Source organism: Talpa europaea (genome assembly GCF_964194135.1).
Source record: "Talpa europaea genome assembly, chromosome: 14".
Taxonomy (NCBI): domain Eukaryota; kingdom Metazoa; phylum Chordata; class Mammalia; order Eulipotyphla; family Talpidae; genus Talpa; species Talpa europaea.
The window spans coordinates 45,181,465-45,207,762 of record NC_140082.1 but is presented as its reverse complement, the minus strand read 5'-3'; the positions used below and the strand labels follow the sequence as shown (position 1 = coordinate 45,207,762).

General features: G+C 41.8%; 2 protein-coding genes across 3 annotated transcripts in view; one reads left to right on the top strand and one right to left on the bottom strand.

Moving 5' to 3' along the window:
- Window positions 1–7,758, bottom strand: part of GNPAT (glyceronephosphate O-acyltransferase) — a gene marked incomplete at its 3' end in the record, with an annotated part of 33,023 nt that extends 25,265 nt beyond the window's left edge. Inside the window, exon 1 of one of the 2 annotated variants that reach the window (XM_084253107.1) lies at window positions 7,562–7,758. In XM_084253107.1, the coding sequence (XP_084109233.1) occupies window positions 7,562–7,639 (78 nt within the window). In that variant the 5' untranslated portion in view covers window positions 7,640–7,758. The remainder of the gene's footprint in view (window positions 1–7,561) is intronic. The other variant, XM_084253106.1, reaches the window with a different exon arrangement.
- A 158-nt stretch (window positions 7,759–7,916) lies between these two features.
- FSAF1 (40S small subunit processome assembly factor 1) lies at window positions 7,917–23,541 on the top strand (the record flags this gene model as incomplete). Its single annotated transcript, XM_084253108.1, has 7 exons — window positions 7,917–8,010; window positions 9,885–10,234; window positions 20,684–20,740; window positions 21,505–21,600; window positions 21,740–21,826; window positions 22,354–22,406; window positions 23,403–23,541. The coding sequence occupies exons 1-7, from the start codon at window positions 7,923–7,925 to the stop codon at window positions 23,539–23,541; spliced, it is 870 nt and encodes a 289-aa protein (XP_084109234.1). The 5' UTR covers window positions 7,917–7,922.
- Between the last annotated feature and the right edge of the window lie 2,757 nt (window positions 23,542–26,298).

Below are 26,298 nucleotides of genomic sequence, written 5' to 3'. Positions count from 1 at the left end.
TTTTCATTTAATGTCATATACAGTCCTTCGTGTCTTTTAAGTTGCTTCCATAATGTTATTTTTAATATCTGGTATTTAGATTATTTTTCATTCATTGCTATTATAAAAAAAACACAACAAATACATACATTTAATTTAATTTAAACCCTGACCGCCTTCTAGTTTTCATCATTCTCTATTATGTGACTCCTTTCCCCAGAGTTCCCTCCTTTCCCAACTTTCAACCATCCTGAAATTTTTCCACTTTGGTTTTTAATTCATGACTTTCTTGTCACAGTGGAAAATCCACCTCATTTTTCTAACCTAGTGATTTTCAAGTCTCCCCTCCCCAGAAAAGAACTACAAATGTCTTCTTTCCTTCCACTTACCTCAATATGTCAACATCTTCAACCCTCTTTTCTTCACTACACACAGTAAGCTGAGTACTCTCACCTACCCAACTGGTTTCAAATACTAATTATATGATTCTGAATCTCTTGCCCTGATTTCTTCTCCCATGAGTTCCTGATAGACACATTTAGTTGCAAAAGTTTCACCTTCAGCATTTCCAAAACCGAAGTCATTCATTGCACAATCCTACAACCTGATTAGTTTCCTGAAATCTCAATTAATAGCTGCCATGCCTTCTACATCCCTCTGCATTATTCCAGACCCCTCCTCCCTCACCCTTTACAGTCAATCCATCCAATCATGGCTGGTGTTCAAGAATGTGTCATGTCTATCCTCATTCACACATCCTGTCGGACCCATTAAGTACAATACCCTCCTTGCTGGTCTCTTGCCTGTAATGCCCCCTTTGAGCCCTTCCTCCAAGCTTTTCAAAATACATTTCTTTTTTTTTTTTAAAGATTTATTTATTTATGCATACAAGAACTAGGGTACAGGCCAGAGGTGTGGGGGGTGGTGAGAGGATTCACCAGAGACAGAGCGGGGAACAGAACAGGCAGACTGACTGAAATACACTGCTGAAGGGAGCAGCGGGGAAGACAGGAGAAGTCTGCTCTGCTATGTGGGGAGCTCCCTGGCTGGCCGGGGATGGAACTCGTGCTGCAGAGGCTGTGCATAGCTTCACAGTGCTGTGCTTTAACCCCTTGCACCACCAGGGAGGCCCCTCAATATACATTTCTAACCAAACTGTATCCTGCTTAAAATAAATGACTCTCCACCTCCTTCACAATAAAACATAAGTCACTTCTGGCATCATATGATCTGACCTTTCCTTCCCTCCCCACACTCATTATCCATCACGTTCATAATCTATTCAACAGTGCAAGATTTGCACTTCTGAACACAGTTCATTGTTGACATGCCTCTGGGCCTCTGTACATGTACATCTCTCTGCCTGGAAGGCCCTTGTGTTTTTTGCATCCTTGTGCAGGTACCACTCTTCTGTGAAAACTCTCCCTGAGGTCCCCACATGAAATTACTTTGCTTTCCTTATCAAGGACTCCTTTATGTAATAATATATCTATCATGATGTATGTCCCATAACACTGATTGCTTGCATGTTTGTCTCCCTCCTAAAATGCAATTATCTAGAGAACAGGGTAGTTTGTATCATCTTTGTATTTCTAATGTCTAGCCATGAAATATAGCATATTTGGTCAATAATTGAACAATGGAACAGATTATACAGAGGAGGAGGCAAGGAGGGAGGGAAGAGACAAGTCCTTAGGACGAGAATCCATAAGGGACAGTAGCAGGCATGTATCTTTTGAAAATCTTGCCAAATATGATTATTTATAATCCTTCCATGGTTCTCTGTTATCTGCAGTGTCACATTCACACTTCTTACCACCTGGCCCTAGGCCCTTCATGATCTCCCCACCACTCACCTCTCAGCTATTTCCCCTTCTTTCAACAGTTCAGTTACACAAAGACCTGAAGTTCCTTAAATAAGCTATGCCTTCTGATGGACTCCTACATCTTTGATAAAGAATTCATGGGCCTCCCTGGTGGCGCAGCGGGTTGAATGCAGCACTGTGTAAATGTCTGCAGCCTCTGCAGCGCCAGTTTGATTCCCGGCCAGCCAAGGAGATTCCCACATGGCGTGGCAGACCTCCTGTCATGCCCGCTGTTCCGCTCAGCAGCGCTTTCGGTCTGTCTGCCTGTGCTGCTCCCCACTCTGTCTCTGGTGAATCCTCTCACCTCCCGTGCTTCTGGCCTGTACCCCAGCTATTGTAGAAATAAAAAATAAATCTTAAAAAAAAAAGAATAGCATTTATTACCAAATATCTGAGCATTATTATTATATTTGCCTGGCACTGTGATATGTATTGGGGATATAACAGGACAAACACAGTCTCTTTTAGGAGTACCATAAGGAGGTGCCCGTTATTTACAAATGGCTATTTCCCACTGTTGCCTGCAAAATCCTTAGCCATCAACCACAGCTTCTGTATACCACTTCCTGGTTCTCCCCTTAACTTTACCAAACTGGTCATCTTCTCCTTTGAGCCTGTGAAGACCCACAATACATTTTCACAACAGCAGCTAAAACATTCCATTCAAACCCCTATTTGGTGTCTCCCCTGGCAGACTGTGAACTTCTTGTCTGGGTAGGTAATTGTCCTACATTTTTGTATCTCCAGTCTCTAGTAGGAACTCAATCACTGGTTATAGAATGAAAAAAATAAATTAGTAAAGGAAGTCTTTTCTTGAACTCTGGTTCAAGATGATGGTTTGTTTCCAAATATTTACAGGCTAAAGCTCAAAATTCTCCCAATCTGACCCTTCCCCAACATGTAATCCAATAGTTTTTAACCCATGAAACACATGAAAATAATCACGTTTAACACATGAAAATAATCTAGGACAGTTAAAAAAAATACACTGATGGCCAGGCTTTCCTTAGAGTTTCTTGATTATTTTGGTCTATGAGTGGTATCTCAGTATCAGATTTTTAAAAATACTCCAAATAATCCCTACATGCAGCCAGGGTTGAGTGTGACTGTTCACTAAATGGTCTTCTCAATACCATGCTGGAGAAGTACGTACTGTCATAAAATATATTTATGCCTACTCACCCAGGAACACAGTATCAAGAGGACTACATGTAAGAAGTTTTAGATGACGTTTGCCTCCCATTGTTTGCTTTCCCTGTCTGAATTTGTAGAGCAGGCTTCTCCTTATTGACAGCTAAATGGGCCTCCCTTTGTACCTCTCTTTCAACTGCTCTGGGGGGATCCATTCATTCAAAAGATAGTTACTGAGAGCCCACGTACCAGGCACTGTGAAAATACTGCATGACAAAGACAAACAAGAAATGTGCACTGAGGGAGCTTCCATTCCCTTAAGGAAAGACAGACAACAAACAACCAAGGCAAGTTTATTCAGGGATACCGCTAGCAGCATCTCGATACATTTAACGGTAGGAGAGTCCTGATTACAGTGTTTGCTAATTTCTGTGGTATCTACAGTCCCACGAAGGCAAGTTTTCAGCCTCCAATACAACCTCACTGAACATGAAATTAGGGTGAGACAGACAGTACCCAACGTTAGATAGGATTTCTGCTTACAGTGTGATAGACATAAGTAAGCTCAAGAATATAGAGAATAGGGTCTCCCTGGTAGCACAGGGGTTAAATTCTCAGCGTTATCAAGGTATTGCCAGCCACTGCGGCCTGAGTTCACCTGTTGCTCCTCTTAGCAGTGGATTTCAGTAGATCCACCTGTTCTGCTCCCCACTGTATCTCTGGTAAATCCTCTCACCTGCCTGCACCTCTGGCCTACACCCCAGTTCTTGTATGCATAAATATATAAAAATAAATCTTTCTAAAAAAAAAAAAGGAATACAGAGAATAGTAAAATTTAGTAAAATAACTAGAAAGTGTTGAGTTTTAATACTTTTTGCTTTTAACATAATTTTTTAAATTGTAAGTTTATATAACTTAATTTTCAAAAATGGCTGTTGTAACAACACACTTGCAAACTTCATGAAAATTTAACAAGCAGCTGTAAGAGTTAGTGCAGGGGCCTCCCTGGTGGTGCAAGGGGTTAAGTCACAGCACTACGAAACTATCCCCAGTCACTGAGCCTGAGTTCAATCGCCCTACTGAGCCTGAGTTCAATTGCCCTGGGCAGGGCGATTAAACAGCGTTAACACATATGGTGCAGCAGACCTCTCCTGTCTCGCCCACTGCTCCTCTCTGCAGTGTATTTCAGTAGATCTGCCTGTTTTGCTCCCCACTCTGTCTCTGGAAAGTCCTATTATGCCACCCCCTCCCCCGCATCTCTGGCCTACACACCAGCTCTTGTATGCATAAATAAATAAATCTTTAAAAAAAAAAATAAAAGAGTGCAAGGCTACTGTGGCACAACACTGGAAAATTGGACCAAGTGATGAAAAGTGATTGGAGAGCTGCTCAGACTGGTTGGGGAAGGTCCCTTTGAGGAGGTGAATGTCCCCATGTGTGGCATGCTATGTCTTCTCAGAACTCTGCATTGCCAGCTTTTTCTATTATTGAGGTCCCAGCTTCAACGGAACTAAAGTTCTGAGGAATCACAGTATATCATACATGGGGGATTGTGAGCAGTCTGGGAGACAGCATGCCTACTGTGTGAAAAATAGAAGACCAGTGAGGGTGAGGCCTAGTAAGCAAGACTAAAATCAGAGGTAATAATCGCCTGACTATGTAGAGGCTTAAAGGCTATTGTAAAGAGTCCAGGTTTTTCATTCAGATTGCAGCAGTCAGTCATAATTTGGGTTATGGGTACCAGGGTTTACCCAGCTCCATTCCATGATTTCATTTAAAGATTTCAACCAGATCTATGGCATCAGATTCAATCTACCTGTGGATGCCTGCCAAATCTATATATTTAGGTCAGACCTTCCTCTTCTGCTCTGTTTCCCTGTTTCTCTGTTTGGATTTCTCCCAAACACCTTGTGATATACCTGACCCATAACATATTTTAAGAGTTAAAGTCATTAATTTTGCCACCGACATCTCAAAATGACCGCCTATAAACTGAAATTGTATTACCCTGACTGAGCCTGCTTCTTTCCATATTTCTTATCAGTGAAAGGCCTCACATTATCCACCATAAAACAAAAACCAGGAGTCAAATTCAGACTGTCTCTTTTTCCTTAATCACCATACTCCACTGCCCTAAATATTACACAAATGCACCAGCTCTGCTCTTTCCAGACCCACTATAAATTTTTTCTTCATTCCCTCTCTAAATTACCATAACAGGGCTCTTATCTACATGTTATAGCAACAGATTTCTCCCCTAATCAGATTTTCTTTCTATAGTATCCACTCAAATAAAAGAGGTTATCCACACAAATAACCATGCTAGTGGCCTCAGATTTTCAAAAATACAAATTTGATGATACTAAAATGGTCTTTTATAAAACATTTGTTCTTAAAGGTGTGCAAGCATAACATTTGCAATCCTTTAGGAAATATCCTCTGCCTGCTTCCTTAGTTTTGACCCTCATGTCCTCCTTATTCTACCTAACTATTTGGTTCCCCCAAATATGCCAGGGAGTAGTTTTCTTATATCATGCCTAGTACAAAAACTCAGCTAAGGTGTCACCTTCCCTTAGAAGCCTTTGCTGAGTCCCCAAACAGGTCAGGTGCTCCTTCTCATTACTCCCACACTGTCTTTATCTCACTTAATTGTGATTATTTATTTTCATGACTTCCTTTGAAATCCCTGAAGGCAAGGGCTGGATTTTTAACAGTGAGAATAATGATTAGGACCCTGTATTTTCCATTGCTGCAATGTTTGTTGCAATCAGCAATATCTTAAATACTCTCAGATTAGATTGAGTACTGCACAGTAACAGTATAGCTGAAGAAATAAATAAGGACAGCCTAAAAAAATAAGAAAAAGCTTAGGCTATTATAAAAGTAAAGAGACAAGATAATGAGGGCTGCTGTCCAACTTCAGAAGCAGAAAAACATCACCAACAACTGCCTTAGCCTTTCATTTTAAAAAGTTGACAAGTCTCATGATTAAAGAATCATTGGTGAATGGGGAAGTAAAAAAAAAAAAAAAAAGAGGAGGGCCTCCCGGTGGCGCAGTGGGTTGAGTACAGCACTGTAAAGCTGTCTGCAGCCTCTGCAGCGCAAGTTAGATTCCCAGCAGGCCAAGGAGATTCTCACAGGGCGCAGCAGACCTCTCCTGTCTCGCCCACTGCTCCCCTCAGCAGTGTATTGCAGTCAATCTGCCTGTTCTGCTCCCCACTCTGTCTCTGGTGAATCCTCTCACCCTACCGTGCCTCTGGCCTGTACCCCAGCTATTGTATAAATTTAAAAAATAAATAAATCTTTAAAAAAAAAAGGGGAAAAAAACACATTCAACTCTTTAATATGCAAGTGGAAAACTGCAGTCAATCCACACACCACTTTAGGGCTTGGAAAAGCAGCCTAAAGTGAGTCAGATGTCCACTGCAACCCTCTTCCCTATTTGCCTGCCCTAGAGTAGCAGAGTCAGAAAATGAGTTTTTACTCCTACCTGAGAACTGTAGGATAAAAAGATGTCCAGGAGAGAGGTTAAAATGAGGTGACATGGCTTAGAAAAGTGGGCAGTTAACAGCAATTATAAGCCCGGAGTGCTCCATAGCAAGAGAGCAGAAATTTCCATTTCTAACCTATACTGAAGGTAGCCACAGATACACACATGTATGTCTTCTGAGACTGGGTTTTTCGTTTATCTTGCTTTTAAAATGTGTTTTACCTGTTATGACCTTCCTACAAAATTAACATATTAAGCTAGATACTGACACTAACGAAGTATAACAGAACTTGGTTAACATGGCTTTAGAATATTCTTTTATTTCCTTCTAAAGTAGATAAAAATTAATTTAACAGCTAAAAAAAAATCAGTTACTCAGGAATTGTGCAAACCTGTTACAAACTTTCTCCCTTATAATTTCTTCATAAAAATGGTGAGTAAGCCACATTTTGTTAGCAGAATAATAATGGTTAAAATCCAGGCGAGAGAGGGTGATAAGGTAAGCTGGAGAGAGGTTGGGTGGCATTAATTGTCTCCAAAATAGCTTATGGGAAAAATATAATGACGGATGGAAGGCAAAATCCCAGAAATTCCAAATCTTCCTCGATTAAAAAATAAGTCTTAAAAACTCTACTTCTACATACAAGCCAAATACTTTTCTCCCAAGAATATCGCAGCAGCAAAAGGGCGGAGCGGGGAGTCACAGGTTATCTCTGGCAGGGTTAGACCTGCAGGTTTCTCAGGTTTGCCCAAAAGGATACGCCCTCCTTTTAGATGGGGACACACCAATTCTCACCCCTCAATCCTATGTCAGGGCCTTTCCGAAGGCCCAGCGCCTCATGGAAAGAAAGAGAAAGGGACAAGTGGAAAGGTACCAGGAGAACCATCACCGGTAGAAACTTGTAAAAGCTCACACACAGACACCCATTCAGCGATACACCGTTGCCTTGGAAACAAGTCAACCACCTAACCCCTCCTCCGCGGCCTCAGATCCCAGTCTTTAAACTCTGGGTCGTGGCCCGCAGGAAGCCGGTACCCGGAGAAAGGGGTCCTCTCTCGCGGCCCCGCCCCGGGCCTCGTTCCCCCGGGCGCCTACCGAGTACGGGAGCACGACAGCGCCGGGACTGGTGGAGCCGATGGAGAAACGAGAGTTAGATGAACTGCAAGAATCCATGGTGCAGCAGCCGTCCCGGGCGGGGTCTGGGGATTCTGCGCTAAGCCGTGGTGGTGGTGCTGCTGGGGGCGGTTCTTTGGCGCGGGGCGGCCCGACCTCGCCTAGGGCGGTGGCACCCTCTGCGGCCGCACCAGAGGACCCCGGGCGCCGCCATCTTAATCGGGACGGAAGCCGCGCGGAGACCTGCGGCGCGCGCGCAGCCCGTCGGAACCCGGAAGCCTGGGCCCCGCGGGGCTGGGGTTCTGGCTGCGTGTGGCCTGGTTCTGCGGTGGCAGACCCCGTCATGGCGCAGGAGCCGGGAGAGGGGGCCTCTGCGCCTCCGGGTTCTCAGGCGCTTCTGGACACTCTGCTCCAGAACCTCTACGACTTTGGTGAGTGCGGTGCGTCGGAGCCCACGTGGAGAGAGGACTGGAGGCGCCGAGGGTCTACTGCGCCTGCGGAACTCTTCGGCCTTCCCCTTTCAGGCTCAAGGTTCTTGCTCGTCTAGCGCCCCTCAGCTTCTCGGACCTGGTTCTGATATTGGGCCGAGCACACGCCTCATATCACCCTTCTCCCGCCCCCACGGTCGGGCTCTCTTGAGTTACCCTTGTAGGATCAAATCTGGGGACTGGTCCCTGGTGCAGGGACCAATCTAGGTGCTTGTCAGAAGCATCAGGGCTTTCAGAGTTAACGGAGGTGATGCACTCGGGACTCTGGAAAGAACCACCTTCCCTGCCACCCCCAACCCCTGGACCTTAAGGAAGCCCCCGCCCCCGCCCCCGCCTCCAGTCCACCCCGGATACACTCCTGACCCTGGTGCGAGGGTGCCACCTTGTTACGTTGGGGCCTCATCCTTCGCTGCCCCTCGCCAGAGACTTCAGAGGACGTTTTCACATGAAGCTTTTCCCAAAAATCTTTCTTCCAAAAGTTGCCGACTTAGGCTCTTCCTCCTTTATCTTCACTGGGAAAAAGGAATTAAAAAAGCTTATCCTTAAAGATTGGCATCGGACTGGTATTTCAGTAGGCAGACAGTTTTACACACACTGCAGAACTTGCCCCAGGTAAAGTCATATCCTTTGTTCTTGCATCAAAGATAACCTCATGGCCTGAAGGATTAAACATGTTACCTATGAAGCATGATGTTGCAAAGGTATTTTATTTTGGAGCCATTGCTTAAACTTCTAGGCTCACTTAAACAATAAAAATAATATTTAGACTTTACCATATACCAAGTATGGTATACCATATACCATACTTGTCGTGTATTTACTCATTTAATATTGACAACAACCCTATATAATAAATAGTGCCATTAACCCCATTATTCCAAATGTAGAAACAAGAACTGGAGGTCAAAAACTTGCTGAAATTCACCTATTTAGTAATTTTCAGAGCCCGAGTTCCAATTTTCATAGTGTTTAGCTCCATTCCCTTCACTTATATTGACTTGTACTATAGACAGAGCATCTCTGTACCCTTGGAAGTATTGGAGAACAGAAAACTTAGTCTCTGGTCTTCAAAAGTTTAAAATCTAGGGGAAAAGACTATTCAAAATCCTAAATATAGTTTGTGTCAACACAGGCTGGAAATTATGCTAGGAGCTCAGAAGGCATGAACTGGATTTACTCATTTTTAATATTCCCTAATGCCAAAGTTTAAGCAACTTAATGTGTATTTTTCTTAACATGTATTCATTGAATAAAAGGCAGTGCAAATAAAAGCTATTATAAACAGATGATACTTAGAGAACTCTGATATTCGTATAGTGGATGATTAATGAGGGTTACTTAGAATTCTTGTTAGAACCTTCAGAAGACTGGTCAGTTTTAACAGGTGAAACAGGAGATATGGGGATTTAATAGAAAACAAAGACATTCATATTAAGTCAGTTGTCTTAGGTTCATCTTAATTCATGTCTGAAATAAAATAGTAAGACCATAGTAAAATAGTAAGACCATCATAGAATGTGTTAGAAAGAGGCACTGACTGCAGTGTCGGGACATTTTTAGTATAAAGCATAAGCCAACTGGGATTACCTGTCCCTAAAGCTCTTGCCATAACATTTCTTGTTTGGACATAGGAAAATGTCTTTGAATTTTAGATTCAGAAAATTGTACAAATATAATCCTATTTGAAGAAAAACCAATCTTTTTCTTTGTATCTGGGTGTTTGTAGCATATGTACAAGTGCAAGTACAAGTGATTGGATATTGGTGATAGCTAAGATTTAAGATATTTATTTTTCCTTTCTGGATTTAAACAAACAGGAGAAACAGAAGATGAGACCGAACAGAAAAGGATTAGAAAGAAAAGAGAAAACAAGAAGAGAGATGTAGGGACCCCAGCGACCTTGGTGGCAGAAACAACTCCCCCATCTGGAACTCTTGTAAGAGGCCAGAGGAAGCATGCTTCCAGCTTCTTCAAGGAACTCAAAGAGGAGCTGCAGTGTGCTCCTGCTGCTGAAACCCCCGCTGACTTCCTTTCAGGATCTGCAGGCCCTGGTGTCGAAGCATCTTCCTCTCCCCTGAAGAATGACAGGAAACGAGTAGAAGTGGTAGAATTTCACAGCAGAAATAAAAAAAGAAAACAGAAGCTGGGTCAAGAAGAGAACCCCAAGGTAATTGCTTTTTATGTATGTGGTGATAGCTACACTTACAATTATGACAGCAAAAGGATACAGTGTAAAGTGGACAAAGACTTTGTATTATTGAGTCAGGGAGTATGAAACCTTACATGTTTGTTCTTTTTTCTGAGGATTGTTTTGACTATTCAAGGTTCCTTTATGGTCATATTTCAGGATTTGCTGGCCCTCTTTCTGGCCCTGGACTAAATTGTGCTGAGTGGGTGCTGGTGGACATGCAGCACATGTGCTGGTGCACATGCTGGTGCAACATGACTCCCTGTCATGTTGGTGTACACTGGGTGGAAAGAAGTGTGCAGTGCCAGCAGCAACCCAAGACTCCAAGAGGATTTCTAGCTGCTGCGGGGTGGTCCTTTAGCTAGCCAGCTTTTGTGTGGCTGGGATTATTTAACTGGGGCCTTGCTGCAGGCCTTGCAGGCATAAGTGGACCTTTTGGGCACAGCAGGCCTGGTGGGCATTCAGGCTGGGGGGGGGGCGGGGGGCTGTCATTGAACTTTGTCCAGGCATGGGTAATGGGTGTGTGGGGGGTATCACCTTTGCTGTGGTCCATGTGGGTTGGTGGTCCAGTGCTGACTTAGCTCAGGTACAAATGGGGTGGTGGGGTCTGGTACCACATTGAAGCTAACAATTATTAATATTACCACAGTGTATTGTAGCATATCATGCAAATATTAGTATTTTTTGTGTGTGACATGATGTTAAAAAGGTTGGAACACACTACTTTGCACTATAATTCTGTTTTGCAAATTTGATAACATAAAGTATCTAGGTACCTCCCTGGTTTCCTCAAATGTCTCTAGCTTCAGTTTCCTCTTTCTGGAATGGAACATTTTCTTTTTAATAGAAATGACATAAAAGTTGGCATTGAATAAGTCTACATTTCCCTGTCTCTCAGTAATAGAATGCACACAGCAGGCAGTTGAATTGTAGCTTTTTTTTTTCCTGTTCCAAATAAGTCCATTTTCCATGTAGTTGGTTCTTCTCAGGAACCAAAGCTCGTTCTACATTTTGGACTTCCTGACCTGAATGCATTGTTTTAATTGTCTTGGTGTTCTACCCTCTCTTCCTTTTAAAATTTATCCTTTGAAAATGTGAATGTGTCTAGCGAAAGAGACAGACTATGGACATAATAAAAACACATATGGCCATGAGAAGATTTTAGAATATGTAAATAAATCCCAATGCATATCACACTAGTTATTTTGGCACGTCTTGGCCATACAGAGCACATAAAGACGAGTCAGATGGGATACTTAGGATAAATAATGCTATGCTAAGAGTTTGTGTAACATAGTAAAATACAGCTGTGGCCCCTGCTGAAGTGGACATCTCACACAGTCATGGAATCAGCAATATCATAAAATAATGATGGCCTCTGCTCATAATCATGGAATCAGCTTGTCAAATTGAAGAACATGGAGAAATGAAGAGGTGCTGGTGAGCTGGACAAAATCCAGCTGACCTGCCTCAATCCAGGAGATGACCTGCTTTACCCAGAGTTTACACTTGTGCTATGGATACTGTTATTAAATTGTGTTGTGTATTGAAATTGGTTTTCATGGATGTGATACGGTGATTCATAATAGGAAATACATATTTTTTCCTTGTCCTATTTCTGGCAGAAAGGGCTTAAAACCCTTGCAATTTCATAAGAAATGAGAACGGTAAACATGTCTTTCATCATGCTGATGAAATGACTCTTGGAGATATTTAGGATGTGGGCATGTGGAAGGACCACCTTTGGGATTAGTGGGTTGGAACTTTTAGCACCTCCCTGCTTCCAGGGGTTGGAGGTTGAACCACTTGCTGTATTCCAGCGATTTAATCCATCCTATATAATGAAGCCTTTGAAAAGACAGGTTCAGCGGGCTTCCAGGTGGGTGAACTCTTGTTGGTGCTCTGTGAGGGCATAGAGGGGTCATGCCCTTTCCCCATGTCTTGCTCTGTGTACCTCTTCCAACCTGACTATTCCTTAGTTATATACTTTTATAATAATCTGGATCTTTTTAAATAAATGGGTTTCCTGAGTTACGTGAGCAACTCTGGCAAATTACTTGAACTAAAGGTGGGGTAGTGGAAACCTCTGATATGTAACCAGTTGGTCAGAAGTACAGATAGCAACCTGGGCTTGTGATTGGCATCTGACAAGGAGGGCTGTCTTGTAGGACTGAACCCTTGATCTATGGGATATGATGCTACCTCTGGATAGTGTCAGAATTGACACAAGTGTTCAGCTGGTGTTGGAGCATTGCTTGGCGACTGACTCCCTCCTACTCCCTAGCCCTATTGGTATTGGTGATCTTTAATGGGCTATGGAAAGTTAGCGACCATTTATGTAACAATCCAATTATCTGACCTAGAAGTTTCCCATTTATTCTCGTGGGGTGGACTGTCTACTGGTGAAGTTGAGCAAACCCCAAGTGAGTTAATAGTGTTATTAAAGGGAGTAATAAACTCTCTGAAGGAAAGAGATAAGGTTGTGATAGTAATAGCCAGAGTATCCTTTGAGGAAGGTGATGAGGTGACAACAGGTGACACCAGGTCTGTTAAAGGGAGCAGGGAAGAGTAATCCAGGTAATCCTTGCAAGTGACCTGAAGTGTGAAAAGGCCTGATATTGTTCAAGAAGCTTGAAGCTTTGTGGGAATAGAACAGAGGGGCAAATGGTGTGAACTGTAGAAGAGACAGGCTGTGGCCAGCCCTTGCCTGGTCTTGTAGGCGGTAGTGAGGCCTTTGGATTTCAGTTTATAATATGTGAGAAACCACCAAAAAGTTTAAGTAAGGGCATAACATGATGTGATTTTGTATTTCAAAAAGATCACTTAGGCCTTGTATAGTAAATAGGTTGATTATGGGTAATAATAAGAGACATGAGGGCTTCCCTGTTGGCCTAGGGTTTAAGTCTCTGCACTGTCACCGCTTTGGCCTGAGTTCCATCCCTGACCAGGGAGCTAATCCACATATGGCACAGCAGACATCTCCTGTCTTGCCCGCTGTTCCTCTTAACAGTGTATTTCAGTAAAATTTGCCTGTTCTGCTCCCCACTCTGTCTCTAGTGATTCCTCTCATACCATGCACCTCTGACCTACACTCCAGTGCATCTACGCAAAAATAAAAATAAAAATAAATTAGTAAAAGACATGAGGAGACTGAATTAGGAATTTATTAGAGTGGCGTTCCAAATGGAATTGCCTGGACTTGTAATTTGAGGAATTAATAGATAAACCCACTCTTTAATGAGTACCAGACTGCCTATGAGGAAGAAAATGCCTGTGTTCTTAAAAGAGTTGGTCATGTGTGATTTAAAATGATGACAGTATTATCAGTACAATTTGTCCACCTTTTGGCATTGATCCATTTTTACACACATTTGCTGCCCCTGTTTCATGAACATTAGCCTACATTAAAAAGTGATAGACATAGTAGAAATAATCGGACGATGTGTTGTAGTTCAGAAGGAACTTTTCAATCCTGTGGTCTGGACTGAGCTGCTCAGGCTGCTTCTGAGCATGTATTGAATTGCTAACAGTATGACTATTTATGGGGCACTTATTATATACTTAAAATGATTATTTATACTCATTAACTATTACTCATCATCTCACTGCAATCTCACAATTCATGGGATCTGTCTGCATTTTACAAAGGAGTGTGATCCTTAGAGAAGTTAAATTACTTGCTGCATTTAAACCTTAATTCCACAGTCCCATATCTGCAATTTCAAAGCCCCAGAACTTGGAAATCACCAATTGGATGTTTGGGTTTTTTGGTTTTTTTTTTTAAGTTCGACAGTTTTGTTTTGCAGCAAAATCAGATCTGAACTGATACTGTTATGGCAGAATTCCTTCAGGGAACCAGGCAGCACTTAGAGAGGAGAAGGGAAGATCTTTATTAATGCTGGCAGGCCCAGAGGAGATCTTTCTCCGAAGTCTGAGCCCTGAGCAATTAGCTAACAGAGTGTTTATTGCCTATGCAGGGTACATTTACACTTTGAAGTAAGCAGGAAATTCCTAAGCAGTTATCTGGTGTAAGTCAGGTGTGTGGCCTTGAGAACGTTTATCAGTTACTCCCCGAAACTTTCTGTCTACATTGAGGCTTTGTTTCAACATAACTTCAAACATTTTTCACTTCAATATGAGGTTAAAAATTAATTTTGTTTGGGCCTCCCTGGTGGTGCAAGGGGTTAAGCACAGCACTGTGAAGCTATCCACAGACTCTGCAGCATGGGTTCCATCCCCGGCTGGCCAGGGAACAACCCACATGGCGCAGCAGACCTCTCCTGACTCGCCCGCTGCTCCCCTCAGCAGTGTATTTCAGTAGATCTGCCTGTTCTGCTTCCCACTCTGTCTCTGGTGAATCCTCTTGCCTTCCGTACCTCTGGCCTGTACCCCAGTTCTTGTATGTATAAATAAATAAATCTTTAAAAAAAAAGAAATATAAAAATATACTTGAAAATATTAATTTTGTTTGTTCCATTTGTCCTGATTGTGCATATTTTCATGGCTATGGAAATATGAATGTGCTTAATGATGGGTTACTAGATGGACCGCACTGGAAGCGGTATGTAATATTAAGTATATTCACAGCTTCTAGGTCAGTGTACTCGAGTTACTTAGAAAATTCAGATTTTTTTAAATATTTCTAAGGATTCCAGGTAAAGGACTATAGATGTGAAGTAAGCGGCAGAGTTTAGGTTCATACCCAGTCTTTCTGGCTTAAAAACCATGTGCCCAACTACAGCATTAGTGAAAGAATACAGGTTAGGCTCTTTGTCCTTTCAGTAACTCTAGTGCACTGACCTAGAACCTTTACTAGACATAAAGACATTTTCCCAAGCTACTGCCCTTGGTTCCTACTGCTATTAAAATCTCTGTAATATCTAGATCACACCGCAGGGGCTCTACCTGGAAATCCTCCATGTTCCCACATCTCTCAGCTTCGTACCATACCCCCTGTTCTTAAGTAGATTCGGTGTGAGGTATTAGGAAGACACTAATCTAGCTGAAATCATGTACCCTCAATAAGAGTTGCCTGTATTTTAAAGAAAGGGTATTTATTCACTGACTCTAATTGGACAGTGTAACTAATAGAATAAAAATCTAATCACTGCAGAAGAGGCTACTTTGGGTCAGCATGTCTGTCCATAGACTAGATCACTTGTGTCCAGTGAACTGACTGCTCATCTCCTGTGCCTCCTACCACATTTCCCCCAAACTGTTCCTTCTTTTTATAGTGTTTTTCTTTTCTTTTTTTTTTTAAGATTTATTTATTTATTTATTTATAAGAAGCACTGGGTACAGCCAGGATGTTTTTCTTTTTTCAATGTCAAGCATACAAGTCCTGAAAATTTCCAAACATTTCTTTCTTGCCCACGTGGAACGGTAAGATTGTATTAGTCAGGATAGGTCAAACAATGGTTACATCTCACTGGTTTAAAGGCAAAAGTTAATTTTTTTTTTTTTTTTTTTTTGTATTCCATGTCCTTCCAAATTGACAGGGACAGAGTACCCTGTTTATCCCATCCTTACTTAGCAACCCAGGATAATAGGGGCTCCACCAACACTAGTTGCTTAAGTGAAGAAGGGGAGTTGATTAAGACTCTTAAAAGCTCCATTTTGAAGAGACATACGTCCCCTCTGCCAAAGAAGGTCATGTAGCCCTGCCTAATTTCAGGTAGGCATTGAAGCCCCGTTCTCCTGTGTGAGTAGAAGTAAAGATGATCTAATATGGCCTTTAAGAGTAGTGCCTCCTGCTACAGTGCGTGAGGGGAAAGAAGTCAGGAAATTGCCAATGATTTCTAAGTCCAGGAACACGTTGTGAATAGTGCACTGAAGAGGGTTAAAGCTATGAATTAAAAATTTATATTATTAGAGAATGGTAGGGTCTTGCTAATAGTTTCAGGATCAGAAGATAATGAGCCAAAGGTTTTTCTCTCCAAATGTTTGCTTTTGTTACAGACCAGAAGGATCTGGAGCCCAGTCATTTTCTCCAAAACACATCAATAGTTACTCACAAACTCATCAGCAGCTATAATAGCTGCCACCCAAGAACCCTGCCCTACCCTTGATGCGCACAGCCCCTCAGCTCAGATGTCCCACAGTAAGGATAAATCGAGGCCTCTGGTGCAAGGACTAGGTATTCCTTGGGGCCTGTGTTGGGGAAAGCAGGGATATTGGGGGCTGTGCCCCCCTCTTCTGCGGGCTGGTTTCTCTCTAGGACCCAGGGATTTTAGCCTCACAGTTGGCCAAGAATTTAATTACAGTGCTTAGATCCTCTTTATTTTTTTTTAAATTTTATTTTTATATTCCCCATACAATTGCAACCTCCTTATTTTGACCCCAATCTCCCCTTTCCCCGCCGCCCCCCACCCCCATAGTGTGTCTCTGGTTCATAGTTGTTTGTTGATTTTGATTTTTTCTTTCTTACTGTTATTCTTTTTCCTGGTTCCTTATTTAGGTTTTCTAGATTCCTGCTATGAGTGAGACCATCCGGTATTTTTCTTTTTCTTTCTGGCTTATTTCACTGAGCATGATCTCTTCCAGCTCCAACCACTATGGAAAGCTGTGTGGAGATTCCTCAACCTACTAAAGATAGAGCTTCCATATGATCCAGCAGTTCCACTCCTAGTTACCCAAAGGACACAGAAACATTAATTCCAAAGGGCACCTGCACCCCTATGTTTATAGCAGCACTATTTAAAATAGCTAAGCTTTGGAAACAACCCAAATGCCCAAAAATAGATGACTAGATCAAGAAGATGTGGTACATATACACAATGGAATATTACTCAGCAATCAAAAAAGATAAACACATGCAATTTGCAGCAACATGGTTAGATCCTCTTTATTTTTTTTAATAATAAATTTTATTTTTATATTCCCCCATACAATTGCAAATGCCCCATTCTGACCCCAATCCTTCCCCTCCCGCCCCCCACCCCCCAAAAAGTGTCTCTGGTTCATAGTTTTTTGTTGATTTTGATTTTCACTTTCTTATAGTTATTCATTTTCCTGGTCCCTTATTTAAGTTTTCTAGATTCCTGCTATGAGTGAGACCATCCGGTATTTTTCTTTTTCTTTTTGGCTTATTTCGCTGAGCATGATCCCTTCCAGCGCCATCCATGTTGCTGCAAATTGCAAGTGTTTATCTTTTTTGAATGCTGAGTAATATTCCATGGTATATATGTACCACATCTTCTTGATCCAGTCATCTATTTTTGGGCATTTGGGTTGTTTCCAAAGCTTAGCTATTGTAAACAGTGCTGCTATAAACATAGGGGTGCAGGTGCTCTTTGGAATTGATGTTTCTGTGTCCTTTGGGTAAATACCTAGGAGTGGAATTGCTGGATCATATGGAAGCTCTATGTTTAGTAGGTCCAGAAATCTCCACACAGCTCTCCATAGTGGTTGGACCAGTTTGTACTCCCACCAACAGTGCAGAAGAGTTCCTTTTTCTCCACACCCTCGCCAACATTTGTTGTTGCTAGTTTTTTTAATATGTGCCATTCTCACTGGTGTGAGATGGTATCTCATGGTAGTTTTGATTTGCATTTCCCTGATTACAAGTGATGTTGAACATTTTTTCATATGTCTGTTGGCCATTTGCATTTCCTCTTCAGAGAAGTTTCTTTTTAGCTCTTCTGCCCATTTTTTGACTGGATTATTTTCTTTGTTGTTGCTGAGTCTCATCAGCTCTTTGCAGATTTTTGTGATCAGTCCTTTATCATTAGTGTTGGGTGCAAAAATGTTCTCCCAGTTGGTGAAGTTTCTCTTTGTTTTTGTTATTGTCTCTTTTGCTGTGCAGAAGCTCTTTAATTTGATGTAGTCCCAGCTGTTTATCTTTGCCTTCACTATCACTGCTTTGGGTGATGTGTCTGTAAAGATGTCTTTGATGTGCAAATCCCGTAGTGTTTTGCCTATATTTCCTTCTATGTATTTTATGGTTTCAGGTCTTATGTCTAGTTCTTTAATCCATTTCGAGTTGATTTTTGTGTATGGTGTGAGGTAGTGGTCAAGCTTCATTCTTTTGCATGTAGCGACCCAGTTTTCCCAGCACCGTTTATTGAACAAACTTTCTTTGCTCCAATGCATAGTCTTTGCTCCTTTGTCAAAGATTAGTTGACCATAAATCTGTGGGTTTATTTCTGGATTTTCTATTCGATTCCATTGGTCTGTATGTCTGTTCTTGCTCCAATACCATGCGGTTTTGATGATTATGGCTTTGTAGTATAGTTTGAAGTCTGGGAGTGTGATGCCTCCATTTCCTCCTTTTTTTTCAGTAGAGCTTTGGCTATTCGGGGTTTTTGGTGATTCCATATGAATTTCATCAATAATTGTTCTATTTCTTTGAAGAATGCCATTGAGATTTTGATTGGAATAGCATTGAATCTGTATATTGCTTTTGGTAGGATGGCCATTTTAATAATGTTTATTCTTCCAATCCATGAGCAGGGGATGTCTTTCCATTTCTTTGTGTCTTCTTCTATTTCTTTTAACAGTGTTTTATAGTTTTCTTTGTATAGGTCCTTTACCTCTTTTGTTAGATTTATTCCCAAATATTTGATTTTTTTTGTTTCGATAATAAAAGGGATGGTTTTTTTGATTTCTTCTTCTTCAGATTTATTGTTTATGTATAGGAAGGCTACTGACTTTTGCGTGTTGATTTTGTATCCTGCCACTTTACTGAATTGATTGATGAGTTGAATTAGTTTTTCTGTGGAGATTTTGGGGTTCTCTATGTATATTATCATATCATCTGCAAATAGTGATAGTTTGACTTCTTCTTTTCCTATTTGGATTCCTTGGATGTCTTTCTCATGTCTTATTGCTCTGGCTAGGACTTCCAGTATTATATTGAAAAGCAGTGGTGAGAGTGGACATCCTTGTCTTGTTCCAGAGGTTAGATCCTCTTTAAATAACTCCTTGTGCTGATCGTCTAGTAACAGGTCAGTGGAGGGCATCTGTGACCTCACCAGATAGAAATCTGGTTTTCCTAGAAAAAATTTTCTAGTCATGGCAAAGGAAGTAATACTTTTCCAGGGTAGATAAATGGCTAGTCCCCTCATTGTGTCCCCTGTGCTATACCATCACATTAATTAAGGCATTTGAATGTGAAATATGATTTGTCTGAAGAAAATAGTAAGCATTGTAAGAGTTAGGAATCTTGATAAAGTAATATGGAAAATGCATTTATTGTGACTAGCAGCAGAGTCAGGGCATATGTGTAGAGCTTGACACCCCACCCTCTGTTACCATAAGCACGTGGTCCATCCGTTAGTGTCCCACAGTGTCCCATCTGTGAGCAGATGAGCAGTGAGAGCTTGTTGATTCTTAGTCACTGAATCGGTCATGTCTTTCTGTTTACTGGACCTGTGCTGCCTGCACATAGTGTCTTATCCTATTTCCTCCTAATAACCCCTGTGGGGTTAATACAGGCCCCTTGTGGAAACAGAAGCCCTCATTGGTGAAAACATTCAGTGATTGACCCACATGACCCAAGTATAGTGGTGGGGGAAGAAACAGGATAAGATAAAGTTTAACTCCCATTTGGAGAAGGGAAAAGTAGGAGATAAGAGACTGCAGGGAGCACGGAACTTCCCTGGGCTTAACCCATCATGAGCCCACCCTGATGAGCAGGACTCTCCACCCTGGTAGCAGTTTCTTGGCTGCTTAGGGTTCACCAACTTCCTTCACCATGGTCTTGCAAGGCATACAGTGCCTTTTCTAGAAATGGCACTGCCTTTATAGTTTTTTGTTGGTCCAGTTTTAGGGGTGAGGGTTGAGGAGTGACCACTCTTGGCCAGATTTGACAATCCACTTTCCTTAAGATCTCTAGCTTTTGATCAGTGCTTGGGGTTGGTAACCACAGGCAGGGGATATAATGACGTAGAGTCATATATTTTGAAAGCATTTGTTTCATTTCCTATTGGGAATTATAAACTGCCACATTACCACCATTTCTAGAAACGTGATCTTCCTGAAGAAGTACTCAACTACAGTCAATTTTATTAACCATTTTTCAAATTGTTGGATGGGTTAGAAAAGCAGGAAATAATTATTTTAAATACATTTTCTACACTGTAAAATTCCTGCTCAAACAGCTATCTTTCCTAAACCCCCTTCAAAACAGAATTTTCTCTGTATGTGGCACTTGAGATACAGACATAGGTCCACTGATCTCTCTGTCTGGCTATCTTTTTTTTTTTCCTAACTTTTCACAAATCTTTTCTTTGAGACCTTAGAATTTTTCTGTTTTTCTTTCATTAACTATGAATTAGGCATTTGAGCAACATGCTTGTGTTGTTGTTTAGTATTCAGGCTTCTGGGCCAGTTTTGAGGCATTTTAAAACATGTCTACTTTGTGATTGAAAGTTGCTATAATGATACAGTAACAGATGATCTTAGTAAGGATTTTTTTTTTCTTTTCAGACCAAAACTAATGTCCTCCAGAAAGATGAGAATATACAAGAGTTTAACTTAGAAAAGGTATGTATTTTGAAATTGTTGATTTTTCAGCTTCGTAATAACAAAAACAACAACATATATTTACATATCCATGGTTAGGGAAATGATTAAACAAATCACCCCACATTTACTTGTTTGAATATCATGCAGTCATTTAAAACAGTGGTTTTGTGACTGCAATGCTGATGACAGTGGTAAGAGAAGGAGAGATACATGTATTTTGTGATTGCAAATGGGTTTTAAAATGCATGAGGAAAAAAAACCAGTAATCGAGCTTCTAAGAGGATGTATCCTTGACTTTTTCTCTTCTACAATTTCTTTTTAAAGAAAAAACACTATCTGTGTTTGAAACTGCTGTGATTGTTTCTAAGTGTGAATAGCTCTGAAGGCTGAAATGAGGTATGGTCAAGTAGAACTTACTGCCTTTTAGGTAACAGCTTGTTTTTGAGAACATCCTAAAGTACTGCAGAATTCGGCATTTAATCCTCATTCTGTCACTAATTTGTGCAAATAGAACTCTTTGCTTCAACTGTTCAAATTAAACCCGGGAGAACAATGTGGGTAAATTATGGTAACATTGTGGTAAGAGACCTCCGCAAAGCTCCTTAAAGCACTAGATAACAGAATACTTGCTAGTTGTGTCTACACTGCAGGTTGTGAGAAGACATAGAAGTATAATATCTAACTTACATCATTTGGTGTCTGAGTGCCTGGCTACTAGGGAGGTATTTCTCTTGTGGAGGTTTGGGAATGCTCTTGGGTCTGATTCTGCTCTGTGTCTACAGGCTCGCTTGGAAGTGCACCGTTTTGGGATCATGGGTTATGGAAAAGGAAAGGAAAGAATCCTGGAACGGGAGCGCGCCATTATGCTGGGTGCGAAGGTGAGGGGCTGCTCCTCTCTTCCATCACCAAATAGGGCCCAGAAATGGGGAGAGCCCGTGGCAAGTCAGGGTAGGGGTCACTGGGAAATTTTACAAAAGAAAAAAAATTATGGTATGTCTCCTTTTTCTTTCATTTCAGCCTCCCAAAAATAGTTATGTGAATTACAAGGTTTTACAGGAGCAAATTAAAGAAAAAAAGGCAGCAAAGAACGAGGAAAAGAAAATGGTAAGTGTAATAGTCTTTTCTTTATTAAACTAAAACAGAAAGATGGTTGCAGTTTGCCACAATGGAATGAATGTTGCCCTGCTACTGGGGAAGCAGTTTAAGTGACAACAGGATCAAGAGTTAAATGATCAAATCCTTTCTACTTCTTCAAGTCAGCTGCATCTAGTAAGGTTTACTTTGAAAGTCCTGTTTGGATCATGTAAGCTGCTTTGACCTTTTTTCTGCACCCAGTCATTTTTCTGCATTTTGTGTTGTATAGAACACAAAGTCCTATGCAAAATCACTAGGGGAATAGCTGTTATACCTTCCTTTCACCCAGAATGGAAGATTTGACTTTTCTCTCTGGAATGGACTTTCACATTCTTAAAAGAATTTTTGGATGAAACTTGGAGTTATTGTTAATATGCCTTCTTGAGAAAAATGTAAAACATAAATAGCATCTCTGTGGCTTCTGGTCACAAGCCTCTTGTTGTGTGAGTCTCCATCCTCAGTTACTGACACATATATATCTTAAATTCTGAAACCAGGCCCAGGACACAGATTTTTTCAAGAAAAAGAAGAGGAAAGGGCAGGAAGACAGGTGAGTGATAACCATCAGATATTGGGGTAGAATGATCTGGATAAACTTGTTAATTAGTGCTGAAAATAATACCTTGATTGATAACATGATCTCGCCTATAGAGGGCTTCACTGTTTCTCTTATTTCCTAATCAAGTCCTTTAAGGGAAGACACAATTTAGTAAATTGTCCAAGATTGAACTGAATTAGGAACCTTCTCCAGTCTCCCATTTTCAAAGACCAGACACCTCCAGTGACACATGGAAAAGCTGAGATGGGCATTTCCCACAAAAGACTTCTGCTTGCTCATAAGAGAGCCTACTGATAGGAGAGCACAGCCTGGGCCTGCCAACTGCCAAATGAGGCATAACATTTGATTTAAGTAATGGGGCATTGATTTTGTTGCTTCATATTTGTTGCTTAGCTTTTGTTCTGCTCAAATTACTGTTTCAAAATTGACTCCTTTTGTGTTAACCTTTTCTTGGATTCCTAGTGAACTTGTACATGCCATCAGGTGGTTGTTTGTTCTGGCCTTGTATGTCTGTCTATTAACAGCCCATATGTGACAGGCACACAGATGTCTTAGGTGTTGGGAACCTGGCCATGATCACACTGAGGGTATCCCTGCCCTTGATGAGACAACATAGTAGTAAGGGAAGCACACCAAATTAGATAGATAAGGGGTTGTTAGATACTGATGGCTATGTGACAAGGTTGACATGAAAGACAATCTCAGGACTGAGCTGGGATGTCACTTTAAGGGGTGACATCTGGGTTGAGAACTGGATGAAGAGGAGGGTACATCCAAAAAAGATCTGACAGCAGAACACTTCACATAGATGAAACCAGTGCAGAAGCTCTGGGGCAGGGAGGCCGTCAGCATGTCTCAGGGACCACAGGAAGACCAGAGGCACTCCAGCTGGGCAGGGCACCATGCATGGCAAGGGACTGGGGGTTTGGTGCTGTCATTCTTCTTTGTAAGCTTGACAGTGATACTGTTCTTGCTTTTCAAATGCAGGAAATCCAAAAAGAAGAAATCAGCTCCCAGTATTTTGTCGAGTGGACGGACCGGACAGGTTGGAAAATTCAAAAATGGGACATTGATTCTGAGCCAAGTTGATATCAGGAAAATAAATTCTTCCAGAGTGGCTAAATGAAGTACTTTATATAAAAGCAAAGAACAGGAAAGTACCATTGTACTGAAGCTGGACCCCTACAGAGGCTTCCAGATTAATCTTTTTTTTCATATTTCATTGATTGCTTTTTTATTTTAGAAAAAATCCAATGGGAAAGAAATTTCTAGTTACTGAATTTTTTTATGGTGATAACTGCTGCATTGTGAATATAAAGTAAACCTATTGAAAAGAATGTTTACTGTTTTCATAAAGGTTCATTCTAGTGACATTTTCACTGGTGTTTTGTTTATTTGCTTGTAATAAGATTTTCCATAATTTTATTGATTAGTAAGTGCTCAGAGTAACCTTTAAATTCTTTTAATTTTATAAAAAATAATGTTGCTATATCATGAAAGAACAGGGAATGTGATATTTCATCAGCTATCTTAGGGGACTAACAGTTTTATTGTCAGCCTACCCAGTGTATAAAATCTACTTTGTAAGAAGTTCTGTAAATAAAGTACAACTTTTATGGTGTTAATGGTCTCGACTCTTAAATAACATGATGTGAATTTAATTCATCTTAGTACCTACATTGAAGTGAATATTCTCCCCATCAAATTAACCATCATGGACCTTTCCGCTGGCCAGTCTCCCTCAGAGGAGGCCTGTAGGCAGCAGCTGTGGTACCCAGGCAGAATGGCATGATCCTAAAACCCTGTTTCCACAAGCGCTGGCAGTGGTTCAACCAGCTGGAGAGGAAGAAACGCTGAGGCAAGGCCCTGTAAGCTAAGGCACCCCGCATCGGCTGGCATCTGGCAAATAGCCCTATCCTGCCTGGCATCGTACCAAGGTGCATGCCAGCAGGGGCTTTAGCCTGGAAGAATTAAGGGGCCAGCATTCACAAGGACGTGACCCAGACTATTTGGATCTCGGTGGATTCCAGGAGGTGCAACTAGTCCCCTACATCAGTGAAGGCCCAGGTGCATCCTCTTCCCCACAAAGCCTGCAGCGCCAAGAAGGGAGAAAGCACCATACAAAATGTCTACAAGGAGAAAGCCAGGCTCACCATGGAGAAGGAGAACTTGAGGGCCTGCATTGCATGGTCTGCACCAGCACAGGGCGTTTCAGTATCTGGGTAAAAGGCCCAAGGAAGCTGCAGAGCAGAATGTTGAAAAGAAAATAAAGTGCCATTTGGCAACTTTTGACCAAAAAAGCCATCACCTTGAGCAGTGCTACATAAATTTTTTATTGCTGTTGTCCTTCCTGAAAGTGGCTGGAACTTCTCAAATCTTGTGTCACCTTAAAAAAAAGTCTTCAGTTTTGGCTTTTATTGCCAAAAAAGTTGATACTCAGATACCTAGATCCCCAAACTAGGGGGGAAAAATCTCAGGAGCTAGAAATGATTATTAGAGTGGATGCAGGATAAGATTAGTTTAACTCCCTTTCTTTTTCAACAGAACTGGGTGATGAAGGTGACTTCCACCTTCCAGGAGCCATTGTCAGCCCTTGGGCATTTGGGGACATATTAGGTGACCAGAGTCCCAGTCTAGTCTAAACTCTGGAAAAGGATGCAAATTCAAGCGTAAACTATTCACAATGTTTTGCTTTCAGCATGGAAACAAAAGTAAGCAAACAGGAATGGCCCAAGAGGAGTGTCAAGCTGTGATACAGATCCAGAGGAGGCTGTGGCCATCTCAACTTGGGTTTGCCAGCATTGCAATGAGAGAACTGGGCATTAATACCCTCACATCAGTCATGGGCCATCCTGGGATGTGTGTGAGGCAGCTCTGTAGAGGACTAACATCTGCAGGCTGAGCCCCACCATGTTCATCAGCAGCCATGGGCATATGAAGGGGGATCTGAGTGTGATCACCGCAGTCTACCCTTTGTCACAGAACAGTGTGTCATGTAAGTTTGGAGAAAAGCTTTTTTTTTTTTTTTTTTAAGATTTTTATTTATTTATACAAGAACCGGGATACAGGCCAGGTTCGCAGGAGGGTGAGAGGATTCACCAGAGACAGAGCATGGAACAGAACAGGCAGACTGACTGAAATACACTGCTGAGGGAAGCAGTAGGCGAGACAGGAGAGGTCTGCTGCACCACGTGGGACCCTCGCCAGCCGGCCGGGATCAAACCAGCACAGCAGAGGCTGTGGATAGCTTCACAGCGCTGCGCTCAACCGCGTGTGCCACCAGGGGAGGCCCAAGTTTGGAGAAAAGCTTTCCAGAATACCAGTGAGGAAAACTTAGATGGGAAAGATTAGTGGGAAATAATATTCCAGGCCTCTGGCTTGGTTTGGAGCTGCAGCTGACAATCACTGTCTGCCTCCTTTGCTATTCATTCTGGACTCCCCTTGTCCTTACCTAGCACCTCTACTAGTTGTAATCTAGACCCTCATCCCTGGGGTGTTTGAGTCACAAGGTCACCAGGCTGTTTTCAGCCCAGGGGTCCCACACCTGTCTGTTTACCATCAAAACTGCAGAGTATCAGAAGATTCCAGAAAGGATCCATGGGGTGCACAACAAAGTCATTCATTGAAAAAGTTGGGAATCCCTCCCCGCACCACTGGTGACAGCAACCCTATCTTCACTTGATGTTCGGTGTCAATCACCAGGTGGTGGCTTTTCTTGGCCAGGCAACAACCTTGGTTCCAGGAGGCAACATGTCCTGTGCTTCCCCTTTTGGGAAGCAGGGTCTCCAGATGCATAGGGCCAAGACTTGTGGAGGTGGGAATTGCAAGTTCCCTAAGTAGGTCCCTGGGAGTAATGGCAGGCGGTCGTGCCTCGTGGAACAAG